At 41.6% G+C, this 25,433-nt stretch overlaps 1 protein-coding gene across 4 annotated transcripts in view; it reads right to left on the bottom strand.

Moving 5' to 3' along the window:
• Positions 1-25,433, bottom strand: part of LOC118227283 (fibrillin-1-like) — a 59,992-nt gene that overhangs the window by 27,590 nt on the left and 6,969 nt on the right. For all 4 annotated transcript variants that reach the window (XM_035417508.1, XM_035417507.1, XM_035417509.1 and 1 more), the window contains 24 exons: positions 19,569-19,766; positions 16,391-16,516; positions 14,879-15,004; positions 12,977-13,129; positions 12,530-12,754; positions 11,956-12,096; positions 11,611-11,730; positions 10,983-11,108; positions 10,058-10,180; positions 9,255-9,377; positions 8,813-8,965; positions 8,222-8,275; positions 7,882-8,007; positions 7,659-7,781; positions 7,380-7,499; positions 6,274-6,411; positions 5,616-5,666; positions 5,235-5,360; positions 4,624-4,851; positions 4,210-4,335; positions 3,275-3,403; positions 2,390-2,515; positions 1,177-1,302; positions 805-927 (listed from right to left, as the gene is read on the bottom strand). In XM_035417508.1, the coding sequence (XP_035273399.1) occupies positions 805-927; positions 1,177-1,302; positions 2,390-2,515; positions 3,275-3,403; positions 4,210-4,335; positions 4,624-4,851; positions 5,235-5,360; positions 5,616-5,666; positions 6,274-6,411; positions 7,380-7,499; positions 7,659-7,781; positions 7,882-8,007; positions 8,222-8,275; positions 8,813-8,965; positions 9,255-9,377; positions 10,058-10,180; positions 10,983-11,108; positions 11,611-11,730; positions 11,956-12,096; positions 12,530-12,754; positions 12,977-13,129; positions 14,879-15,004; positions 16,391-16,516; positions 19,569-19,766 (3,210 nt within the window). The remainder of the gene's footprint in view (positions 1-804; positions 928-1,176; positions 1,303-2,389; positions 2,516-3,274; positions 3,404-4,209; positions 4,336-4,623; positions 4,852-5,234; positions 5,361-5,615; positions 5,667-6,273; positions 6,412-7,379; positions 7,500-7,658; positions 7,782-7,881; positions 8,008-8,221; positions 8,276-8,812; positions 8,966-9,254; positions 9,378-10,057; positions 10,181-10,982; positions 11,109-11,610; positions 11,731-11,955; positions 12,097-12,529; positions 12,755-12,976; positions 13,130-14,878; positions 15,005-16,390; positions 16,517-19,568; positions 19,767-25,433) is intronic.

Consider the following 25,433-nt stretch of genomic DNA (forward strand, 5'->3'; position numbering starts at 1 on the left):
TTAAGTAGACAAAACCGCAAGTGTGGGTAATGGGACAGGCCCACTGTCACTCCTAGGTAATGCTACAGCCAACTGTTGGAGCTGGAGGTCTGACATGGAGTATTTGTTCTGAATGGATCTGCACATCTAGTTCACTTTTGATTTGGCAGACTACTAAACAGTGACACTGCTGATTGGTTAAAATGTAAATTCAATTTTACTTTTACAAGAAAAATGGTCTCCAAATGGCCAATACCAAATCTCCCTGCAATGCTTGAAGGATAAAAAGGCCTAACATACTAGCATTTGTTTTGTATGATTCTTTCTGTAATATAGCCATTAAAAAGTCATTTTTATTACACAGGGTCTTTAAAATCCCTTTAATTTCCCAAGTCTCCTATCCAAGTACAATCCAAGCCCAGTTCAGTTTAGCTTCAGGCAAGAGTAAGAAGAATTTCACAGGGTGGTATGCCTAGTGCTACCCATTGCAACCCTGCATCTGTTTTCATTTTTACCACTTTCTTCTTCCGTTGCCTCATACTTCCAGCCATGTAAAAAATAATTCTGCTCTGGAATTCTTTCATTTGTTTTTCGCTTCTGAAAGGAGGTGGTTCTGAGCAACAATGAGGACATATCCGATGAGAGACGGACTCGAGCTACTGTCGTGCCATCAGCGACAAGGACTGAGAATGCTCTACACCGTTTGCTGAACTGTCAGTTATCTCAGTGTTGAGCCGGAGACTTCCGGATGACGCGCACATGGCAACCCCTGCTTTATATTTGCAGGTAAGGTCCCGGTGAGCGTGAGCCGCAGAGGGGTCTCACCTGTGCAGCTGCGCTGGTCCGGCATCAAGGCATAGCCACTGCGGCAGCTGCACTCATAGCTTCCCTCAGAGTTGGTGCAGAAGGTCTCACAGCCCCCATTCTGAATAGTGCACTCATCGATATCTGTCGGAAAGTGTTGTTGGAGCAAACATCACAGTCAGTGACAGGCAGGTAATTCCAAAAATTCACAATAATACACTCCAAAAAATGCGTGCAAATCTGAGCTTCTGATTTGAAATCCATTAAACACAGTTATCTCATTATTCATACGTGCACTATTATGCCACTAGAGTTTAAAAATATAAATTTGTGGTCATAATAATGTGATTTAATTTTTTGTTTAATATTTCATTTCAGGAGTGGCCTTCTTACCAATGCAGGAAAGCCTGTCCCCTGTAGACTTGTATCCAGTATCACAGGAGCACTGGTAACGCCCAACCAAGTTGATGCATCGTCCGTTCTTGCATAGTTTATCACTTAATTCACACTCATTGATATCTGCAAGGAGAACAAATTACAATAAAATACTTTAATGCTCCACTGCCTAGATACAGCACAACGCAAAACGTGAAACTGGCCTTCAGAAGTGGAACATTTTTTTTCATATTGGTGGGGATTTCCAGTATTCCAATCCTGCAATGAAAATATATTAACAACATGAGTAATTAGCACACATGGCATGTCTTGACACTACAGCACTGACACACACACTCCCCAGCCAAAATGCTGCATTTAAAAAAATTATGAGCCAGCCATTTGTCACAAGTAAAACTACTTGTGCAAGCATTTTGTAGTGGCCGCGAAAGACATATTCTGCCTGGTTCCTTGTCGCAATCTAATCCGTTTGCGGTCTGTTTCCCGACAGCTTGTATTTATTTTTTTATGTGGGAACTGGGAAGCTGCATTACAGAGGCCTACGTTGGAAATGTGTGGTTTCCATCTGTTGCCCTGGAGCTTGGTGCACGGCTCCCACCCTCCCTGCAGTCCAGCGAGTCTTCTCTACCACAGTCTGAGCAGGAGATTCACTGACCCTGGACATCCACCAGCCTAGCAACCAGCATTCTCAAATCCTTTCACAAAACTTACATCTATTACATCAATAATTTTCTCAGCTATCTGCCTATCTGGTCGGCTTACTTGCCGAGATAATGTTTTTTGTGGTTTTTAGATGGCTGAAAACCACAAAAAAAACATCATCCCAATATGTAAGCCAACCAGGTGCCCTGACACCTCTACTATTCCATCAATTCAACCAGTAGAAGCAAGGTGTGGACAGGGGTTGCATGAAAAAAGGCTTAGGCTTTAAAAACACTGCTTGTGCTTGATTCCAGTAAACTGCACAAATATGTTAATTATCTACTCAGAATCTACTCAAGCACCCACGCACAACCGCTCAAAATCCCACAAACCCAACCACTCAGAAACGCATAAACATCCCCTCAGTCACCCTTCACACTCCCACTCAGACACTCACACACCCAGGCACTGAAATCCAAGGCAGGACCATGAATCTCCTCATCCATGAATCACCAACACCAATACCACGTCATCCCCAGCCATCCCCTCATTGCCTTTCAGAGCTCACCAAGACAGGCCGACCCATCCGGGGCGATCTGGTGTCCATCAGGGCAGCGGCACTGGAAGCTTCCCTCAGTGTTGACGCACTCACCACCTCGACACAGCAGAGGGTTCCTCTCACACTCATCAATGTCTGCAGAGAGGAGGGGCACCAGAAGGTGGAGTCATAAACACAGTGTACTACTACTACTACTACACTGCTACTATTACCCTACTCTTCAATATACTTTCATTCATGCTTTTGTGCATGTTTTGGCACACATGAGCACAGATACAAAGATTTGTTATAAACACTGACTATGCCAAGCCCATAAAAAAAAATAAAGCAGCAAATAAATAAATATAGTAACACTCAATTCTGCTGCAGATGGTAACACATAATGACAAAGTAATTGCATATAAAAATCCTTGAGGAGGGACAAATAATTATGGCGTGCTTCCTTAATGGAAGGGAATTCTGGCTCCAGCGAATGCACCAGTCAGCTCACACAGCTGGAAACACAGTGAGTTTTAAGCACCACTCCAGTGATTCCCATAAAGCTGACTCAATGTGCTGAACAGTCCTTTAAAAGAAATTGGCATAACAGCCTTTCCAAACTGAGTCCTGTTATAAGCAGAGCCATTTATTCCACACACAGCTCATTTGCAACCCCTACATTATCTGTGCTAATTACAAGGTAGGGACTGAAACCGTGCAACAGGCAATCACTTGAATTTTTGCATTTTTTTTTTTTTTTTTTTTTTTTTTGCTGGTAGAAAACAAGTTTCCGCTCGTATAATTTTAAATAAAGGCGTTTAAATCTGTAATGTGTTCCATGATGTACTCCCAAAGCCCTGTTGGGTCAAACGCTGGGCTTGGCGCACGTTCCACGCACGCGTGTCCTCAGCTCACCCATGCAGTTCTTCATCATCATGAAGCCGCTCTCGTAGCCCTTGAAGCACTCGCACTCAAAGTCTCCCACCGTGTTGACGCAGGTACCGTGGCCGCACAGGTCCGGAGAGATCCGGCACTCGTCGATATCTGCACCAAACAGCACCGCGTCAACAGTTAGCACAACAACAGCAGCAGCAGCAGCAGCAATATCTCCAACTGAGCATTGTGCATTTTTAGGTACAAGAGTGGACCAGCTAAACAAAAGACTCACTGTGGCCAAAATTGAAAAAAAAAAAAAAGGTTCACACAAAAACTAAACAAACACACTATAAGGTTACACTCCAGAAAGAATGAAAGAATGAATGAATTGGCATTCATGTTCACAGTGATGCGTGTTTGTGATTTTGTGATTTCTAAATCGATCAATATCTAGAAAAGCAGATACTTTCCCTAGTAATAGAGCACATTAGCATGCCAACACAACATTCTGATCTTTTAAACTTTATCTTGAAAGACAGTGTAGACAGCCGTTTCTGTGTTTCACTTTCTTAAAGTTACCATAGTTTATTTGTTTGTGAGATGTTGACGAAATGCCGGGTGAGAGTTGCATCACAATGCCTAATCAGACTACTAGAATTGCTGAGCACAACAGAGTCATAAAATATATTTGGTTTAAAGCTTACAAAGATATATATTACTACCACAATAAATATAAATAAAAATGCATGCATTTAATGCTTTATATGCTTAAATAAGTAAATTTAAATTTAAATAAAACTTTTTTACATTTTAAAATATTGTTTTAGCATGTCAACGCCTTCGTGTTTTTGTGTAAAATGACAAGACATAGCCCGTCTTTAATTTTGTGAGTCAAGGGCTAAAGTGAGAACGCCTTATGACCAGACTGAATCTGGGTCTCAGTCCTAACAGAATTAAACAGGAACCATACTCACCAGTGCAGTTCCTTTCATGTGAGTCCAGGGCAAAGCCACTGTCACACTTGCACCTGAAGCTACCGATGGTGTTTCTACACCTCCCGTTCGAGCACAGGCTGTGGATCATTTTGCACTCGTTTATATCTGAGGATTGAGAGCACCAAGGGAAATGTCAGCTTGGAACAACATGCATTGCTAAAATGTGGTCAGAAAACAATGCAAATGCTGAAAGGGCTAAATAAATCACTTTCAACCCCAATTTTTTTGATCAAATCCGAAAAAAAGACAGAGTACAGTTACGTGTAACCCAACATTTATGACATATTGAATGGTAATCAGAATGAAATCTTAAACGAAACATTGAAGAAAATCAGGGTACCCTTTAAGACTGATTGCCGCTATAGCACTGTCGCAGAACCCTGTCCTCCGTACCTTTAAGGAAGGGCTTCCCATTGATGAAGTCTCCCCTGTGGGAGAAGCCGGGGCCGCGTGGGCACAGCTGTTTGAAATCGAGGGTGCCGTGCTCCGGGCACTCATCGCACTCCGGGCCCCAGGCCGCGCCCACTGAGCAGCAGCAGGCATCCACGCGGTGCCTCCCAGGGATGGGGGCCCCACAGCGCTCATCCTCGTGGCTCAGATAGCACTGCTCCGTGCGCAGGTCTGGGGGACGACACACAATAACACACATGTCACTCATCTCAAAGCCACACCCCTCTCTCTCGCTCCAAACTCAATCAACTAATCAAATGTATTTCACAATGGGAATGCAAAGCACAACATGCAGCAAGGAACTGTGGGAAATGAAACATGATTATGATAGCAGGGCATTACCAGGAGTGAGCAAATAGTGATGCAAAACAGATACAAATTATATACTATTGTACTATATAGGTATATGGACAATAAATGTAACTTTATAAAAGCAAAATTATTAAAATAGTATTTGAGGTCAGAACAAATAATGGTACAGTAATTTGATGAAATTCAGTATAATAGCAACCTCACTAATTATGAGTGAATAACTGTGTATAAGGACTACATACCAATGCATGTTCTACCACTGGCATCCACAGTCATTCCAGTGGGACACTGGCAAATAAAAGATCCCACGGTATTTACACACTTTCCGTTGATGCAGACTCCAGGAAACACTTCACACTCATTCACATCTATTGCCAGAAAAGAGAATTAACATTGCACCCAGAACTCATATATTAAAGCATTAATATGAGACAGTTAAAGCATATTTTCAGAAAGTCTGCATGACATAAAACTGCAGCTTCTACAACATAATCAAAAAGATATTTATTCTGTTTTCAGAATAAATTCCCTAATACTCATTAAATAACATCTTTTCATAACAGACACATAAATAGCATTAAAAACCAGTAAATTTGTTTTTACCAATTCAGCGATGGCCTTACCTTCACATATTGTCCCTCTTACTCTTGCATATCCTTTAGAGCAGATTGTATCTAAAAACAGAGGCCATGTTTTACAATAGCAAAATTCCATCTTAGCATTTCAACATTCACCATTCAGCGCACAACAATTATGGGAAATGCATACAGTATTTCAGCAGTAAAAGACTGTGGGCTCATTGTAATTGCTTATTGTCAGTCTTTGCATCCTTTCTTCATGTCCTTTCAACACTCCTTAGCTCCACCCAACTGAGGATGCAGGGAAAGGATGTGAGGATGGAGGAGTCGAGGAAACATATTTGGCAAATCGAGCATCCTTGCTCTTTCAAGCATTCATTTGAAGATGTGGAGAGGTGGATCCACAGGCTGATCATTTATACATCATCACGCATTCCAAAAAAATATTTCCACAAAGGTTGCACTCATGTGTCCTCACTTAAGCATCCTCCAGGAGCCTTCTAGCTCCTCACTCCTCGCTCCTCCAAGGAGCATTTAACAAAATGGAATGTCCTTAAAGGTCATGGGAGGGCCAAGGAGACAAGGACGGATACAATAAGCAGTTGGAATGAGCCCTATGTCAGAGCAAGTGAGGACAAGTCTTAAATTTTGTAACAGACATGGCCAACACAAAACCTTACAAAGAGACTTCTTCTACTCTCACCTCTCTCACACTTGGTACACGGGCTGCCCCATGCCTCGCCCATTGTAGCACAGCAGTGGGACTTCAGTGTGGCTCCATTGATGTTGACTTCACATCGGTTATTGATAAACTTCAGCCAGCACGTTCCCTTGGTGGTTTCTGTAAGCCAGAAGAAATACGGTCCTTTCATTTTTCAATAAAACAAACTTCATCGTGTAATTACTGCAACCTCAGTAGTAAATGACATTGTCATTTATTGAACTTTCAAAGGCCTTCCAGAGAGTTCACCACATCCCTTTAATTAAAAGATTAAGGGACGTTGGTTTGGGCCTGCAGCATCCAATGGGTTTTCTAATGATATTTCTAACAGAACTCAATGTATAAATATATATGACAGACAGGTCTCTCCTTTTGAAAATCCTTATGGAATAATTTTAAGACTGAGAAGAGCATCATCATAGCTACGTTTTTGACCTGTTTTAGACTATAGAGACATACTCTACTATTTAATCACATTGGGTATAGCTTTTTAGAGGGGTTGCATTTCATTAGCTTCTTAAACCAACACTCTTTTCTATGAATGTCTGGAGTAACATACCTAAAGGTCTGCAGAATCATCGACTGGGATATACATATATATCAGTAAAGTAATAATCAGCTCTGCTTAATTGGAATTCCTACAAGTATCACATTCACTGTTAAAAGTTTCTTGACGCACTACTGAACTGGGAAAGCCACTTTTAGCATAGAGATGGAACAACCAAAGACCTAGACAGGTTAATTTGAATTCTGTTTTTAAACTTGCTGATTTATTCATGACACTGTCTACATTGTCTGTCTGATTTCATGCGGCAAACAAAAACAAAAAAGAAAATACAAAATTGTATTTGGTTTGACCTATTATTCAGTTTGACCCACAAAACCACTATTCATTGGGATAATGACAAAGTCAATCTAACTGCATTCTGCTGTTTTTGTTGTCATTATTCTGGAGTCAATTCTGCTAAATTAAATGTATATTTTTTTAAATCACATTTTCAGTTAAACAACAGCCCCTTCATTGCCGATGGCTAAAATCTGGAAGCCCAGCCCACACTGGTAGTCACCCCTACCATCACCCCACTTACCCACACATTGAGTCCCAGAGCTGTCCAGGGTACTGCCTGTGGGGCACAAGCAGACAAAGGACCCTGGACTGTTCTTGCACTCCCCATTTACACAGGGATTGGACTCACACTCGTTGATATCTGCAGAGGCAATGCACTATTATCGCACGTGGCTTATACTGCCAACACAATTATCAGATCAAATCAGAAAATTAATGTGGAAAAGGCTACTTGTTGAGCAAATTAATTAAATAACAATGTAAAAGTTTGTTAAAATAAGTTGAGATTGTATGAAGTCACCTTCGCACACATCGGTTTCTGGCTGAAAGACATATCCCTTGGAGCAGTGGCAGGTGAAGCTGCCAGGAGTGTTTCTGCACTGTCCGTTATCGCAGAGTCTGTTAACGGCGCATTCATCAATATCTGTGGAAGAGACAGGCACACGACAGCTCATTACCTCCTATGTTAATAATGAGCCTATAAAGTCTTATCCAAGTAATTATTTAGCAGAGGTGTGACTCACCATAACAGTGTTTCCCAGAAAGGTCAACTTCAAATCCTGTGTTGCAATTGCATTTATATGTTCTCAGCATATTCTCACAAACACCATTTTCACAAATGTCTGGATCCAAAGCACATTCATTTATATCTGTAGGGAAGAAAGCAACATGACAAATATTAGAAATCCAAAAGGAATTTAAAATTCGGCTGCGTTTCAAGATACCAGTACACTCATTTCAAGATGTTTTTATTACTCTGACAATATATTGAAAGTCATTTGCTTTTTTTGGCTCATTTGAATGAATAATACTGGGATTCAAGCAGCTGTATTTAAGACTGGGATTCGTCCAGGAAGCATGTACCTCTGCCATCGGTTGTAGTGCCTTCTCCATGACTACAAAGTGCCAAGAATTCAGCTGAAAAACAAATAATCCCAGGATGTTCTTTTAATAGTCCAGAATGCTACAACTTCTGAATTCAAAATGCAGAAAGCTGAAGGTGCTAGCAATATTGTGTTATTATCCATGTCAGTGCTTTGTGCATTTCTCATTTTGCTGTTAATGAGCATGTATACTCAGTCAACCTATGCTGCATAAATTTAGTGAGTATGCATAAAAAAATGAAAAACTAATGAGAAATTGGTGCCGTTTTAAAAGAAATCCTATTCCAGTAACATCATATGCTGCTGAACATTTTTCTGAAACTGCTGAACTAGAAACTGTAAACTGTTAAGCACTCTTACTGTGAGACTCATCTGTCTGATCAGTGACACAGCTAACTGAAGTAAAACCTTAAGCTTGGACTAATCACCAAAGTGTCCTATAAGGATTTGTGTCTTGAAATGAAAAGTACTACATCACAATATTGGCCAGATACTTTCGAGGTTGACTTCCTCAGTGCTGTACTGGTGTACTGAAGGCAGAGGATGCTGGGAAACTGGGACACATTAGTACCTGAGCCCCGCGGTGGACAGGGTTGACACGGTTCTCCAAATGCATACTCAACACTGGCACAGCAACACTCGGACTTTGTGACCGCACCGAAGAAGGGCCTCACGCACTGTCCCCTCTTGTAACCTCCATAACATGTGCTGCGCATATGTGTGTCTGTATTGGGGGCAGGGGTGGGATATAGGGGAGGGCGGGTGGATTTGGTGGTGGGGAGGAGAAAAAGTTGGTGGTAGAGGGCGAGATCTCTCAGAGCAGATATCTCAACTTATGTAACACTGTGGCAACAAAGCTTACAACAGTATCTAGGCGGATACACAAATAATTCACATGCAAAAATTGTCACGATAACCATGATTAACACGTTGTTGGAAAAGAGGGAATGGATGTGACAAATTTGAGGAGGAGGCAAAAGGAAAGATAATGCAGACTTAAAAGCGTGACTCACCGACGCAAACGCGGCCATCCAGCCCCACGGCAAGGCCGGGCATGCAGTCACATCTGAAGGAGCCCTCGGTGTTGACACAGTGTCCGTTCATGCACATGCCCTGAGTTTGGCACTCATCAATGTCTGCAACGAGAGGGCCAACATCACAGAGTGCCACCACAGCTCCACAGAGCTCTAGATCACAGTGAGCAAACCACGGGGCATACAGAGGTACAGATGGGAAAGCTTGTGCCTGCCATTACAAATACCCAACAGGCACTAGCGAGTGGTCTTTCATGGACATATCTATGTCTGTTGTTGTCAAGACAGACAAGATTTGTTTCTCCTTCCACTTTAATCAAACAGCATATAACCATTGCTAAAAACAACCTGTCGAAAGTTGTATAAATTCCCATAGCAATCATTTCACAAACAATGGAAGGAATTTGGCAAGTTAGAATGTGTTTAGGGGATACCGTGTTAGGCGTACTCCCGAGAAAACTGCTCAAAACAATTGTCATTTTTTATTTTTCATATTAACAGAACTTTCCCGAAAAGGCTTGTACATGGTCACCATATTTCAAGCTATTTGTTTTACCATTACTCGTATTTAAGAAATCACCAGGCTGTAATTTTCAACCAATTAAACACGGTTTGTGCAGAGCTGGAAACATCTACTTCCTCTGATCCAGACAAAGGGGTAGGTCTTTTTTGTCACCAGACTATACAAAACATTAGTGAGAGCGTGAATGCCTCACAGGGTCTCGTCTGATTGGTAAAAGCTGCAATAACGCAGGCCAGAAATGAACAGAAATGAGACGTACCTAGGCAGAGGCGCCCGGTCGAGTCCAAGTAGAAGCCTGGCTTGCAGATGCATTTGAAGCTGCCATCCTCGTTGATGCACATCCCATTCAGGCACATGTTTCTGATGCGGCACTCGTCCTGATCTGAAACCAAACATCCACGCAGTTTCGTCAAACGCAGCACTTTAAGGCACCACCAGTTAAATGGCATCTTCAGTGATTTGGGAGTTGCTTCCATCTGCGGTGCCTCTTTCTTCACTGACTCGGTTTTGTGCTACTTAACATTAATATATTGTCAGGTGTTGTCATATACAATTATATATGCTTACACAATATCGTATGTTATCATGTTGTCACATGATTACATTTCCAGCAGCAATACCACCCAATACCATTCACATGGTTAAATGCTGAATCAACCCAAGTGTAAGCTTGGTTAGCGCTTGGATAGGAGATCTAGGGAAACCTGTTGTTGTTTTCTTAGATCAGTTGTTGCTAGAAGAGGTGGGCCAGTATGGGGCAATCTTCTCTCGAGAGGCCATTAAAGATCCCATTGAAATTTTCAGAAAAGTACAGGGGATAATCCAAATGTGCTGGCAAAATTCCCAAAAAACTGGCTGTCTACATCTGGCCATCTAATCACCCACTACATCTGATTGGCTACACAATCCCTTACACAATCCCCATGCATTTATATTTCCCACAGCAGAAGAGAAGAAAACTGAATTTTCAGTTCACCTACCTGGTTAAATAAATCCAGTCTAATGTGGTCATATACTGTCAATTGCCACTGCACAGAGTCAAATAAACTGCCACACTATCGTATTGTGCCTGGGATTATCCAACTCACGGTGCTGTGATGTTAAAGAACGCACACCAGAGAGCAGAAAACACAGCTTATGAACACAGCAGTGGACAGTAAGTGAAGTTTTATGGGGAAACAGACCTTGGCAGTTCTTTCCATCAGCAGAGATTTCAAAACCAGCGTTGCAGACGCAGTGGAAGCTGCCTGGAGTGTTGACGCAGCGGCCATTGTTGCAGATGCGCCCATTGGCTATGCACTCGTCCAGATCTGTGAGAAAAAAAGAGAACAATCACAGGGTGCATCTCTCCAGCCTGTGCACGCTCGGTCATTTGTGTTCTGCAATTCACACTGTCATTCGTAAAGCTTCTCCATTCTTGTTGCCTATATTCTTCATAGTTTGGAATTTGAGGTGATTCTGACACATTTCATTTTATTTTTATTTTTCATATTATCATTTTCTTGCAAAGTTATCTGGGATGTTTGCATGAAGAACAATAGACTGTTGTATTGTAATGCACTGCAAAGATTCAAGCACAATTCTCACAGGCAGTGAGACCATTAAAACAGACTAATATATCAACTTACTGCAGTCAAACCAGAACCAATAAGCTCCATTTGGCTAAAACACCTCTGTTCTGTTTTGACTCGAATAATTGGACAGATGACAGTCCGTTTCAGTCCTACTTATAACCCTGTGCATTGCTGTAGTGCAGTGCTCAATTGTGGGTTGATCAGCATGCCCACAGTGCAAGCGCACAGCCTCCCTCACCTCTACATTCCGTCTTGGTAGCTGTGCTCTGAAAGCCAGTGGGACACTGACAGAAATACGAGCCAGCCGTGTTGACACACTCGCCGTGCACACATGGATTCCGCTCACACTCGTCTTCATCTGTAGCACAGCACATATAAAATGTCAGCCAACAGGGTGAAATCAAACCCAAAAAGATAACATATCTATTCTTGGGGCAATATACCATCTTTGACAACTGTGATACCATGAGCTGCCATTTTCCCCACAATAACGGCTCAGAGGTAGTCGTTGGGGAAATGCACCTGTTTAATCTGCTCCACGAGGTTTGCTAAGTGTCGGATGTTTTGAAGAGGAAGTGCTCACCCACACACTCCCCCCGTACGTGTAGCTTGAAGCCCATGTTACACTCGCACCGGTAACTTCCAGGAGTAGGGATACAGCGGCCATTCGGACAAAGGTGCCGGAAGGCCAAACACATGTTGGTAATATTCTGGGTTTGAATAACTGCATAAAGACAAAGAACACTCTTATTACTTATTCTGGGATTAGCACACATTGTTAAAACACTGCATTCAGGTCCAAACAAACATGTCCTGGTCTATCTTGCTCACGAATAAACCAATATTTTAATGCATCTGCAATGCAGAAGAAACACAACTACAAGGAGGTTCAATTACAATTGGTGCTACGATAATCACGAGTACTTAACTCTTAAGGCTGTCTATTTGGAAATATATGTATGCTTCAACATACCTGAAGTTGTATAATTATATAAAATGCAATTATACTTAAAGTATTCTGAGGTATATTATAGTATAATTCAAATATACTTCAGCACACATTTTTTCACATGGAGAACCATGCAAGGTTCTAACCATTGTCTCATACATACAGAGGTTGGACAGTTTCATATCTGAAAATGTAGATGTGGACATACTAGGCGGAGGCTGAACCCATGGCGGGTATGTCGGTCTAGGGATGTTGGGATATATGGGGCCACCAGGGCCAATTGGGCCAAGTGGGCCACCAGGGCCAACGGGGCCACCCGGTCCAATGGGGCCACCCGGTCCAATGGGGCCACCAGGTCCAATGGGGCCACCAGGTCCACCAGGTCCAATGGGGCCCCCAGGCTGGATGATGCTGCACAGCTTCTGGTACTCATCTGGAACAAAGAGTTGCAGTGTGAACAGACTCTTATAATCAACACAATCAAGGATGAAACACTAAATTCTGCTTGGAAAATTAAATTAGAAAACTTCACTCCCATACTCAAATAAAATGCAGAGAATTCATAAAACAAGAGGCTTCCCAGTCCAGCTGGTAAAAGCAATGTATGGCATTGATCTCTGAAGGATGGCAAGTGAGGAGAAAAGGAGAAACAGACCAGTTCCACGTATGGGGCACATCTCCTGGATGGATCCGTCCGACCAGCATCTCCCACTGTCGCAGCAGCACTGCATCTTGGTCAGGAGCTGTGAGTTTTGGTTGGCACAGCGGCCATTCAGGAGACTGGAGAAGCAGTACCCACTCCGGCCATCTGAGGAACAAGGGCTTTGCATTACACAGCCACGCCTCACATTTTCCAACTCTACACGGGATGAATGGATGCAGGGGACAGTTTGGCTTTATGAACTTGTAAACAATGATCAAGTGCCTCACATATGTCAAATAAAGAGGAGGAAGAGGAAAAAAATTTAAAACATGGCTCATGGTGGACGTTCACATCGACATTCACTGTGCTTGGGAAGTTGACAGAATTGTTTGGCAAAACAGATTTTTTGGCAAGTCGAGCTTCATAGCAGACATTCTTTCCAAACAAACATCCTCCTGGGGGCCGGGGCCAATGTAGATCAGCTGCAGTTTCCTGGGCCAAATTCTCCCAGTGCTATCTGGGACCCGGGCGGAACCAAGCCCACTTATATGATTTAGGGTTTTTCTTGCCTTGTTTGGGTGAAAGATCTTGGTGTGCCGCGAGGATATAGGCCCATAACTCAGGGCTCTGTAATGGCTTTCTCTGATTTACATATCAACATCTTCCTTCCTTCCCCCGTGTGACTAAACAGAAGCACCTGGAAAAGTGCAGCTGATCCCCCTTCCCTGAAATGCACATCCACAATACAATGTCCCACGGCTTTCAAATGTGTTGAAACATGGGTTGACAAATCCAGAAAACCAATATTTCATAATTCTTTCCCCCCAACAATATGCTACAGCTCAAATTCTGTTAAGAGCCTTTGTTCATTTGAATTATGTCTTGTGAATGCCTCTTAAAGGAAAGTTTCATAAAGAAGGGTGCACTACGCCACTGGAAAAGCCATAAAAACTTCAGCTGTATTTTTTCCCTTTCTCACTGCTTTCAAAACGATAGTGCAGGACAGGGGGAGATGTCCCTTGGCTTCAGACGAAGGAGCTCTCGTCCACAGAGTTCTTCAGTATCAGGCATTATTGAGTTAAACCAACAAGCATTTTTATCAGACGTTAATGAGGAGAGGGATAAGACAACAGGCAGGTATGCACAGTGTGATGTTACACCCCGTGTCCCTTCCACTCGCAGCAGTTTAAAGAAAACAGCTCATTCTTGTGGCATTAAGAGGCAACAGACTACTGACCTAAATTCCTGTCAGTTGAGCTTTTGGAATAGTTACAGTGATTTCTCGGCATGGCCCCATTGCTTGCAGAGTGTGACTGCAAAGAGGAAAAGCTCATCTGACAGAGTCTGAGGGAGTGGAGCTACGCGGTAATCTGCATTCTTAACATAAAAAATTCTGCTTCCTAACGCTCCAACTGAAACGTTCCTGTTTCTCTTAAGTGTCTTCAAGAAGGAGCATGGCTGGAAACTGGATGGAAAAGGGTGATGTCTCTGTAGGGATGTTCCTTGAATGAATTTTAACTGAGGTACAGTCAGTTGGTAAAATTAGGAAATGGGAAGGTACACAGAAGTTGGTTTGGTTATCAAAATCGCTGATAAGCCTAAAAGCCCATACCTCATATTGAGCCAAAAAACAAATCTGAACATGTCACTAGTGAAGCACAAACGCAAAAGTGGGACAGAGAACCAGTCTTTTTCCTGTTTGTATCCTACTAACTCCCCAATTTTCCATGCAAATTCTGGCATATTAGGACACCATTTCAGAGCTATTAGTTCAGGAGGATTTAATGACTTTTATGGATTTTCAAGCTAAACACACTTGCAGTAGTGCAAATAGACCTTTCCACAAAACAGTAGATGCTACATTATCTCCACTATTCAAGTGATAGGCAAACTGTCACAACTCATTCCCCTTACCAATACATCTGGACCCATCAAGAGGGGTGTAGAATCCCTGAGGACACTTGCAGAAATAGCTCCCGACTGTATTAGAACAATCACCCCCACTGCATAGACCAGGAATGCTGGCACACTCATCAAGATCTGTCCAAAATGAAATGAAGTATGGGTTATGTTTGTTTATTAGTACACTTTAATGATGTCATACAACTTTAATGTGCTTAGAAACTAAATTAAAACATGACAGAGCAGATATTTCCTGATGTCTTTTAATAGCTTTGTCTTTTTAAAACAGTGTCTTCTACTTGTCATCTAGCAGTGCAGGCTAGATATAGAGCATCCTTCCAAGCTGTTATTTTGAAGAACAATTTCATTGGTAGAGTTTGCTAAACATGGCTAACCACATAGATTTCTAAATAAATGGCACTAGACATTAATGTGAGTTATCGGACAATGGCCAAATGAAACATTTGGAATTCTATATGAATCAGCTTATTATAAGGCTATTAATTTACTGTGAATGCATGAGAGATTCTGAGACTAGATAAAACCAAACCATATACATTGTCCAGTGTTTCGCTATAATCCGCAGTTTATTTGCTCTCAGCATATACAGTAGGCAGCCTTGGAACTGGCAGACACAATGAGAGCTTCTGAGAAGAATGTCTCTGTACTGGATGACATGAGCCAGTATATTTATTTATGGATTGGTGCGCCACAAGATGTTAGGAACATCGTCTCCCTAGAGCCTGCGAGCCCCGCGCCCCCCAACCCCGGCAGGAGCAAGGACAAAACATCTGAGTCATCTCTGAATCATCGGCGCCCATGTCAGCCCCTCTCGCTTCGGGAAGAGGCCCCCGCACTTCCAGGGCGCCGTCCACCCGGAGACGCAGGCGCCTCTCCCCTGACCCCGGAAAGGAGCCCCTCTGTCGAAGGCGAGCCACTGTATAAGGGCTCTTATTTAGTCAAACTCTCCCACCCGGGAGGGTCCTCAGACTATCCGCCGATGGTGCCTGTCCTCTTTGCCCCTCCAATTGTCCAATGGCATTCTATAAAGAACCGGCAACTACTGGTCTCTGTACTGGGTTTGAGTCATGACTTGCTGCTCCTTCGGCTGCACACTAATCCCGTAGGGTTGGCCTTAATCCCGGCTATTAAGAGAAACACTAAAATGTGTTGCAGCTGCCTGCAGGCTTGCATTTATTATTTTTTGTACAACTAAATCACTCACACCAAGTTTGGAAAAACATTACATTACAACCATTTAGCAGATGCTCTTATACAGAACATTCTACATAGCATTTACATCGCATCAATTTAAACAGCTGGATATAAAATGAATAATGCAGGTACAACTGCAGTGTCCTACCCGGGAATCGAACTTGTGACCTTCAGGTTACATGCTCCTTACCCTTTATACTACACGGCCGCCCAGTAACTAGACTCAAAGTGGACCTTACATAGAACAGCAATTATTTTTCTCTGTGTACAAGGTGTGGTTTTTCACTTTACATTCAAGAAAGGTCTTACCTTCACATTTCTGTGAAACTTCATTAAACCTGTGTCCAGCAGGGCACTTGCACTCAAATGATCCAACAGTGTTAATGCAATTTCCTCCTTGACAGAGCCCAGGAATGGCTTGGCATTCATCCACATCTAGCAAGAGGGGAAAAAACTTGTTAACCAAAACAAAATCAAATCCAATTTGCTTTCCACAAAATTATGATGAAGATTACTGGTTTAAACCCATACAAATGGGGCACCCAACTTTGGGCTTTGTTCAGCCAGGGTGAATGGGCTGAAACTGTGCTTTAATTTGGAAGGAGCTATGAGCAGGCGAAATATAACACCATTGTAAGTGCTGGACTCATAGGACTGAGTAACATCATAGCTGCTGTTCTGCTTGGCCTCGTAATCACTATTACAAGAACATTATTTTCCTCCTGCCCTTTGCCACAGCTGTAGGCTGTGTTTTAAATGGATTCTGCATAAAAACGAAACTGCGTAAAGCCCAGAAACAATAAACCCTTCATGCCTGCTCCACGCTTTCTGCAGTTTGATTTAGAATCACATCTTACGACATCAGGTGACAACGTGACTGCCTGCACTCATACCTACGTGGAGAACCAATGCAAAGGCCCAGGTGTGACCCGGGCAGAGAGAGAGAGGGCGACAGCAAAAGTTTGGCAGCGCAAAGCAGGTCCCCGAGCTCCTGGACACACAGCCTCCGGGGGGGTCAGGAGGAGAAGGGGAAAATAAACGCAGAGATGGAAGAGGAGACAGGAATGCTTCCCATAGCTGCGTGTGGAGGGCTATAAATCACCAGCACTGAGAACCGGCCACTCCTGCTCACGCTCTCCTCTGTCCCACAGACAGCCAGACGATAAAAAGAATTTGTACAGCTGGAGGAATTAGAGGAGAAGCCAAACGCAGCAGAGGGGCTTTCCAGAATGCCCTGGGGGGGGTGGGGGTGGGGGGGGGGGGGGAGGGGAGTCCCGGCCCACATCTGTAGGACCTCTTCACTAAAACCCAGGGGTACAGGGACCGTTCGTAGGACGGCGTGATAGACAGGTATCCAAAAACAATTGTCGCTCGACTGACATGAATGCTGGGACTGAACAAAAGGGACAGTGTGAGCCCAGGGAGTCTTTATTTTGTGCTGTTGACAAGCGGGAAAGACATCGGCCACAGCAGGCCATGCTGGGAGCGATGTGTATCTCAGGGCTGTAATTATAACCAACTAGGACTAGTTTGCCATGACTACATCAGGACAGAGCTGTGCCCCTGAGGGCCAAAGTAGTGCAATTCTAGCAGAGGGACACAGGGTCAGGGGCAGGCAAGCTGCCAATGGTATTTTTTTGTGTGTGTGTGCATAGTTTAGAAAATTAAGAATGCACCCTCTCCAAGTCATATAAAATGAGCAAACTGTGCACTACATGCAGTAATAGCAGAGACAAAAGAGGGGAAAAAAACTGATTCAAAAATGGCCACTAAACCAACTGAAATGTTGCTGTGCACTGAATCACTAAAAGTTCTACATAACCATGCATGGCATGTTGTTATAGGACCATCTGTTCTGCCATTTGCAAGGACATCCAATTCCCAAGCAAGAAAAATTATAACCATGTTTCATCAACTGTCTTAGAATGTGTCACGTAGAAAAATATATAGTCACTTCCGTAAATGGCATTAAGAGTAGACTGCTGGTCTTCTTGCGTGTGTCTATGAACAGCATATTGTACAGACACTTGTTTTTCCCCAGCTAAAGAAAAACAGATGTTTAAAAGGAAACAGGAAACAACCTTCTTCATGAAGGGTTTCGTTAAAGACCCAGTTTAGTGCCCTTTTTTCATTTTGGAATATTATTGTGTAAGCCGCAACAAAGAGCTTTTGGTGTTTAATCAAAAATGAAAGGGATATAAGCTAGCTCTGAAACATGACATTTGGCCAGTCTAAAACTGAATGGTGGGGTGAAAGATCTATCTTCCAAACCAATATTCATACTCTTGTATTGACAGACGGCTTGCCAACTGGTCTAGTCAACTGGGCTATCACCACAAACTGAGTGATCAGCTGCTAGTAAAGATAGTAAAGTGTTTCCTTAAGCAGGGCACCCTCCAAGTGCCTCAAATTAATAACACTGGAGAATCAGGATTATTAAGAGTAGAATGTACTATGTGCGGTTACCAAATAAAAAACACAGACAAGACATGTGCAAAGATTACCACGAGAGAATTTTTTCTTCAAATAGCTGCCGCTGGTATATTTAAGTCTAAAATAAAAGGCTTCTGTTGGTAGTTTGTTCAGTGCTGCCCAACATGCAGTGACAATGCATTTTTGTGACTTGAGATCGCTTCCTGCTGGTTCCAACAAAAGTGCACCCATGCCTGTTCCACATGAATTGTTGGCTTTAACTTTTCAATGCTGGAACAGGAGCATGGAGGAAGTCACGCTGAATAAAGACGTCCATGTCATTAAGGTAACAGGGATGGCGAACGCAGTACAGTAAAAACACTTGAAAATAGGAAATACAACTTCTGTAGCTATGTCAAACTAATGGGAACCTGAGCTCAGAATTTGGTTTGGGTTGGTCCCCACATGTAAATGTTCAGACAGTGGTGGTTTGTTTAAGTTGAGGCATACTTCTGACAAAATATCAGGACTCATTGGGACGTTTCACAAGGCTGTTGTCAGTTGTTGTGGCTGACATACTGAAAGTGGATTTATTTTGCCATTTAAATTCTGACAAACTGGAAAAATTTATTTGTGCATTTGTCCCTTCACCTGTTTCATAAATAATGTATACATTAAGTAATACTTTTCACAGAAGACTGTTTAGACTTCAGCAGATAAAGTTCCTCCTAGCACTTAACAGAATCCTTTTAGATACTCTGTAAAAAACCCTGAAAAATGTTGAAGTTCCAACATTAATTTAATTTTGCACAAGCAGAAGGTTTGTTTTGTGGAAAAACAATAAAAATGTTTTTGCATGACCCGAGACATTTTTACGAGAAAAAAAAAACGTTTTTGGTTTATACTAAATGTGCTTATGCATCTCATGCCCATCCAACCATGCATGCATAAACCTGACAGTCCTCCTCTTTGCCCTGTCGACATGTCTCACGAAATTCTTCAGACAGAGGGACCAAAAGCAATTTAAATCAATTAGGCCTAATCCCCTCTAAGAGAGCGGTGGCGTGGAGTGTACCTTGACAAGCTCCTGTTCGGTGGTTTGGAATGAAGCCGCGACGACAGGGGTGGGGCTGGGCTGGACACATCTCGCAGGGGTGCCCCCAGGCCCTGCCCACTGTGGCACAGCACAGCGTCTTGGTGCACACAATGCCCGTCAGCTGGCCTTGGCACATCTGGTTGCTCACTGAGGCAAAGCAGGGTCCCGTCCTGTAATCTGAGAGGCAGAAGACAGTTAAAAGACAGATACCGCACATCAGACAGCACATCTGTACACCACAGGAGATTAGGAGGCTTATGAGTCCTGGTTTAGCTTAAACAGAAGACAACGTTTAGGATTTTTTAACTAAGAGTTTCCCTCTTAGAGATTCAGCACACAGTAAAATGTTCCGTGTTAAATCAACTCTTACAGAGTTCATATGGTCCCAACTGGACTCGTATGTACCGTACTCTGTTAGAGTTGAATTAACACTGGACATTTTACTGTGTAGAATAGCTTTCAGGCAAATGCAATGGGAAATTGTAAAGCACCAGATCCAGTTACAACATGGGGGCAGAAAGTGTCTAATTCAGATGAAATATAAACTGAAGATTTACATCAGTAGTGTGTGAGCTCCAATTATGTCTGGCAAGAGCCCAAACTCAAAAATTGGTTCCACATTTAACAGCAGACAACAGACAGCATGAAGCAAAAATAGGAGAGCAAGAAGCTCTTGTTCCAGGGTAAGGAGTGCTTAAACAAATTAAACTGGATGTTTTCCCCATGATTAAAATGCACACAACACTGGTCATGTATGCTTCACTCTCCCCTGCATTTCTTCCAGTTACTGGCAAATAAAATGTTTTGAAGAAAAACTGGGTCATCTCCATCCCCTAAGTATAATTTAAGTACTTTTCCAGCTACAAAACACTGCAGTAGTAGAGTCATGCTACATTCACTGTCATCATTGCTGGGGAGATTACCAAACATCTCAAATTCGTCTCAGATAGTTTCACACAGTTTCAGAGAAAATCCAAGCCGCCTACAGCTCACTAGAGACTTTTTTTTAAATCAAAACTTTACTGCTTTACTCTAAGGATATATGATGAACATATTCCAAGTTATACCAGCTCTTATTTTTCTAACCATAAGAAGGACGACTGGAAGGCTATTGAAATCCTGTTTTCATAACCATTATGTACCGTACAATAAACTATTCTGCTGCAAACTACATGGGAAAAGCATGCATGCCAAAGATGTCACAGGGGGCTTGTTTATCTTTCATCAGTCACTCGGTACTGAACTCATAGTAAATGAGGAAAGTGTGTGAGATATTTAACATAAACATTTTTCATGTATTTTTAATTCATCGTGTTTAATTGAGACTACAATGCAACTCACAGACATACAGACTTATGCCATGGAAGTTTCTAAAATGGAAACTAAGCCAGACCTGTTACAATTTCACACCCACTATTTTTTGTTTTCCTTCTTTTAATTAGTACGTTTTAAGCAATTGCAGCTGTTTGCTGATATTTACTGGATTTTGTGACACTCACTCCTAAAATTATCCTTAGTTTGGAGAACAATGTCAGCCAAAATGAAAACTTGTAACCAAAAGACCAACCATGTTGTCCAAAGCCTCTCTGTTGCCAGCCCCATTTGATATTAACTATAGGAAATCCTAAACTGAGGTTGATGGCGGTGTTGCTCTAGCCTTCTGCACACCATGTCTAAACACAGCTGTGGGACTCTCCCATGTCTGCACATATCTGAGAGCAATCCTGAATACTCCACTCCACATGACTCTAAGCAACGGGTTACAATGTCCAATATCGTCATTAAAACAGATAGGGATCAACACCAAATCTATTGCGCCCACACTGAATGACAAAATCAAATGCTGCACACCCACAAAACGAACATGCATGAAACTGCTGGGGCTCTGAATGGGATATGTGTTTAAACACATTAAAACAGACTTGTTTGAGGACGGAATAAACTATTGCTTTATTATGTTTCAGTTGCCTGTAAATATTTACGTTTCCAGGGAATTCACTTCTGTGCCTTTGCTGGCAGTCAAGGTCAGACTGAAGACAAAATATCAACTTCCAGGCATTTGTCACAAACTATAAATTGGTGTGAAAATATTAGAGCCCACAATAAATGAGGATGCCATTGCACTCAGCTGAAGGTGGAAAAATGTGGTTTCATCACTAATACTGAGAAATGATTCTCTCTCCTCTGTCTCCAGCCTGGGTATACCTGTTAAGGCCAATTACAGCAGTCTGTTCCACTGCAAGCCTATCTGATTTAATGATATCTAGATGAGCCAATGTCTACAGAAGGCAATCAGAGAGCATGTCACTGTAATTTGAGATATCGGTTTACATAGAGCAATGGAATGGTTTGGATTATCTATTACCTTTTTCAATGAGGTGTAGCAAAGGCTTATAAAACAGGACAGCTGAACTTGACCATGCTACTTAAATCGAAGCCTTAAGCCAATTTAAAATAAATGTATTATGTACATGGGGTCAAATATTACTCACTCTCTTTGGACACCAACGGGAGAACCACCCTTAATAAACAATAAAAAAATAACTGCTTACAGCAAATGTGAGCTGTACAATACTTATACCTAGCATATGAAATGCTTGTGCAGTACCCACAGCTATATTGTGGGCACAGTCTCCTCAGCTGAAATCAAACTCATAGGCAAGGCATTCTTTTCAGTTTCAATTTCCCAGTGCTGTTCTTGTTTCACAATGTCAGTCATCCAACATTTCCTGTGTTAATGGTATAAGATTAAATCTGTGCCTAATAAAGAAACTCCTTTTCTCAAACAATACTAAGGAAAATGTGAATACATGTTCAAAACAATATCCTGGAGAGGAGATGGAATATAGCCAGGAAAATGTCAGAGAAACTCACAAAGCATGTAGCCTTATACATGTATACTGTACAATATTGTGAACATGAAAGCATGAATGAGAGGACAAGAAAAAAGTCCCATATCATGTAATACTGGACATTTCTTTGCTTTAGATCAATGGATACAGCAAACTGTTGAATGAAACTGTTAATTGAAAGAGTTCTATTCCTCACAAGCATAATACAATCTCTCACTGCCACTGTTGATGCAAAAAAATACTGGGCGAGACAAGACAAGGTTATCTGTGACCATTGGAACCGTTGAGGCAACAAAGGAGGTCGACATCACGCCTTGCCAAAAGCAACCACTTTTCCAGGCGCTTTGGACAGGAGATAGGAAGTTTTCGATTTGGCTTGGCTGTCTACTGAAGGAAACCATTGGAAGCGATACTGAGATGAATGAATACTCTGATTAGGAGTGTGCTAACCAGGAGCCAGAGAGAAGGAGCAGGGATCATCAGAATTAACAGCCTCTTGTAAAGCCCACCCTGGAAATGCACAGCACACAATTACTGTGTTTACTCCTTTAGAAAACCAATTATCAGTTCTTTTCCTTCTCCACTTCCCAAAATTCAATGCTTTTTGGGTCTTTGGGTCAAAATTATATATTTAAAACATACTCAATCATTTACTGTACTTATCAAGGGGCCTGGTATGGAGTTACTGCTGGTGTTATGAATTTTACCATTTCATTCAACATGCAATCTTATTTCACATTTAGGTGGATTCATAAGAGGAGACTATTTTTAAGTGCTTGGATTCACTGGTTTAAGATAATGGTAGCTCTTTGGATACAGTCTGTCCATTGTACAAGTGTAAACTAGTAGCTATTAGAATTAGTCTTCAAGATGTGTGTACTGAATGGTACAACCAGTGTACAATGTAGGGTTCAAACATGTGTTTCTGAGAAAATACACTCATTGGTATGTCCCTGGAATGTGCAGCATCTACTTTTCCTTTTCCGTATACAATAATTCATTACAAACTTTTATGTTGTTTAGGATAAGACAAAGTAAATGTTGACATTTTAAAGTAGGAAAAAATCATGATGCCCTTTAGGGCAAAAAATGCTAAGTGATTTTAAATACTGGGGTTAAAAGTGCACACTGACAGCAGAGTAGGAAGCACGAATATGATTGCAACCATTATAAACTGATCCATATTTTTCTAATTTTGAAGGTATTCTCTATAACATGCCAAAGATGTTCAGCCATTTTCATGCCAATTTTGCGATTGTTCTGTTGAGCAATAACTTGAAATTCAGTAATAATTGGAAAACTATATGAAAGAATATCCAATAACCAAGTCTTAATCGTGATCTTAAAACTTAGCAATTAAGGTAGCATGCCTTCCACATCACATTTGTAATTACAAATAATAAGCTGCTTTTACAATGTGTTCACATTAGCTTTAACTTAATTAACTTTAAGTGACGAAGCTCACACAATCGAACAATGCATTTTTCAAACTGTTTCAATGTTTTTCCTTCCTGCTGGAGAGTTTTTAAACTTCTCTGCCAGATTGTTGGGGCTCTTGCTTCATATTTACTTTTTCTGTAAAGCACCCTTCTAACAGTATCGATAAAATGTGCTATACAAAATAAAATTGAATTTCATTGTAGTAATGATTCCTTAAAATGTTACTAAATCTCTGAACAATACACAACAGCTAGGCTAGATGCACCCCTTTGCAAGTGGTCAGTTTTAAGGGTTAATATACAAAAAAACAGGAAAAAGCTTGGCAGCAAATTCAAGTACATTTTATTCTCCTCTTTCACACAAACGGCCTTAAAAACCTCCAACACATCTGCATCAAATAGACTTAGTCAGGAAGGATGACTCAAGATTCAAGATGGATAATAGATGTCAATGAGTAGAATTAACCAAAATGATAGCAAAACAATTGGTTTCATATAATGAATCAAGATGCAGGACATTCAAGACTACATTTGTGTTATATCAAAATTCAGGTTAAATGCACAGCTAGGACAAAAAAAAAAACATAAAATATAAGGAGCTCCTGTGTCTCTCACCATCGACTTAAAATTTGACATTGGAAACTGAAAAACCAATGAGGATCCTCTGACTTTGATTGTTTTGGCCAGAGCAAAGTTCTAAGGACGAGATGTCTGCCAGGTCTCTGCACAATATGACCGTTTTGGAACACTGAAACTACTTTTGAGATGGTAACACAAAACCCTGGAACAATGATCTCGCCTCATGATATGAACTAGCTTGTAAGTCACTCTAGATTTAGCAGAACATATTAACTGCATATCTTTAATATCTTAAAGTAAACCCAGCAAAGTAAAGTGAAGCAAACCCAGAGAAGATCGTCCCTTTCAGATGCATAAAAAGGCCAACTACACAGCAGTCTACGGTTGCAATATCAGAGATGCCGCAACAAAACATTTGAAACATTTCCTTTACAGAAACCAGGGCCTGTTACTGTCATACATGGGCCATGGCTATTGTGTCTGACAGAATCCAAATGTCATCGACACCAACAGGAAATGACTCCATTCCAGAACTGCAGCACATCATGCTCTCAAAACAGAACTGGTAAAACCCTGAAAATCACTGGGGGAAATTACCAGATTTTCAACCATGCCATATTAATACTCATTACTCACCCTTACTCACTAACAAATCAACAATTCCTGGCAAATCCATTTGACACATTTCAATGTGTTTTTAAATGTAGCAGCCTCTTCATGAGGTTTCCCAAGGGCTATTACCTCAGTGCAAAAGTGTTTTTATTCCTCATGAACAAGGAATTCAATTTTGCAATACTTCAAGAATACCGACTGGTCAATCATGCATTACAGGAAAAAAAAACAGTTGGAAACAGATGTGGATGATGATATTTTCTAGTTTTGTGAAGACAAAAAACCTGCACGACGGCAACAAATAGGGCAACAAAAGAAAGAGGGTCTGAGGGCAAACATTTGTTGCAAACACATACAGTAGG

Source organism: Anguilla anguilla, chromosome 5 (assembly GCF_013347855.1).
Source record: "Anguilla anguilla isolate fAngAng1 chromosome 5, fAngAng1.pri, whole genome shotgun sequence".
Lineage (NCBI taxonomy): Eukaryota > Metazoa > Chordata > Actinopteri > Anguilliformes > Anguillidae > Anguilla > Anguilla anguilla.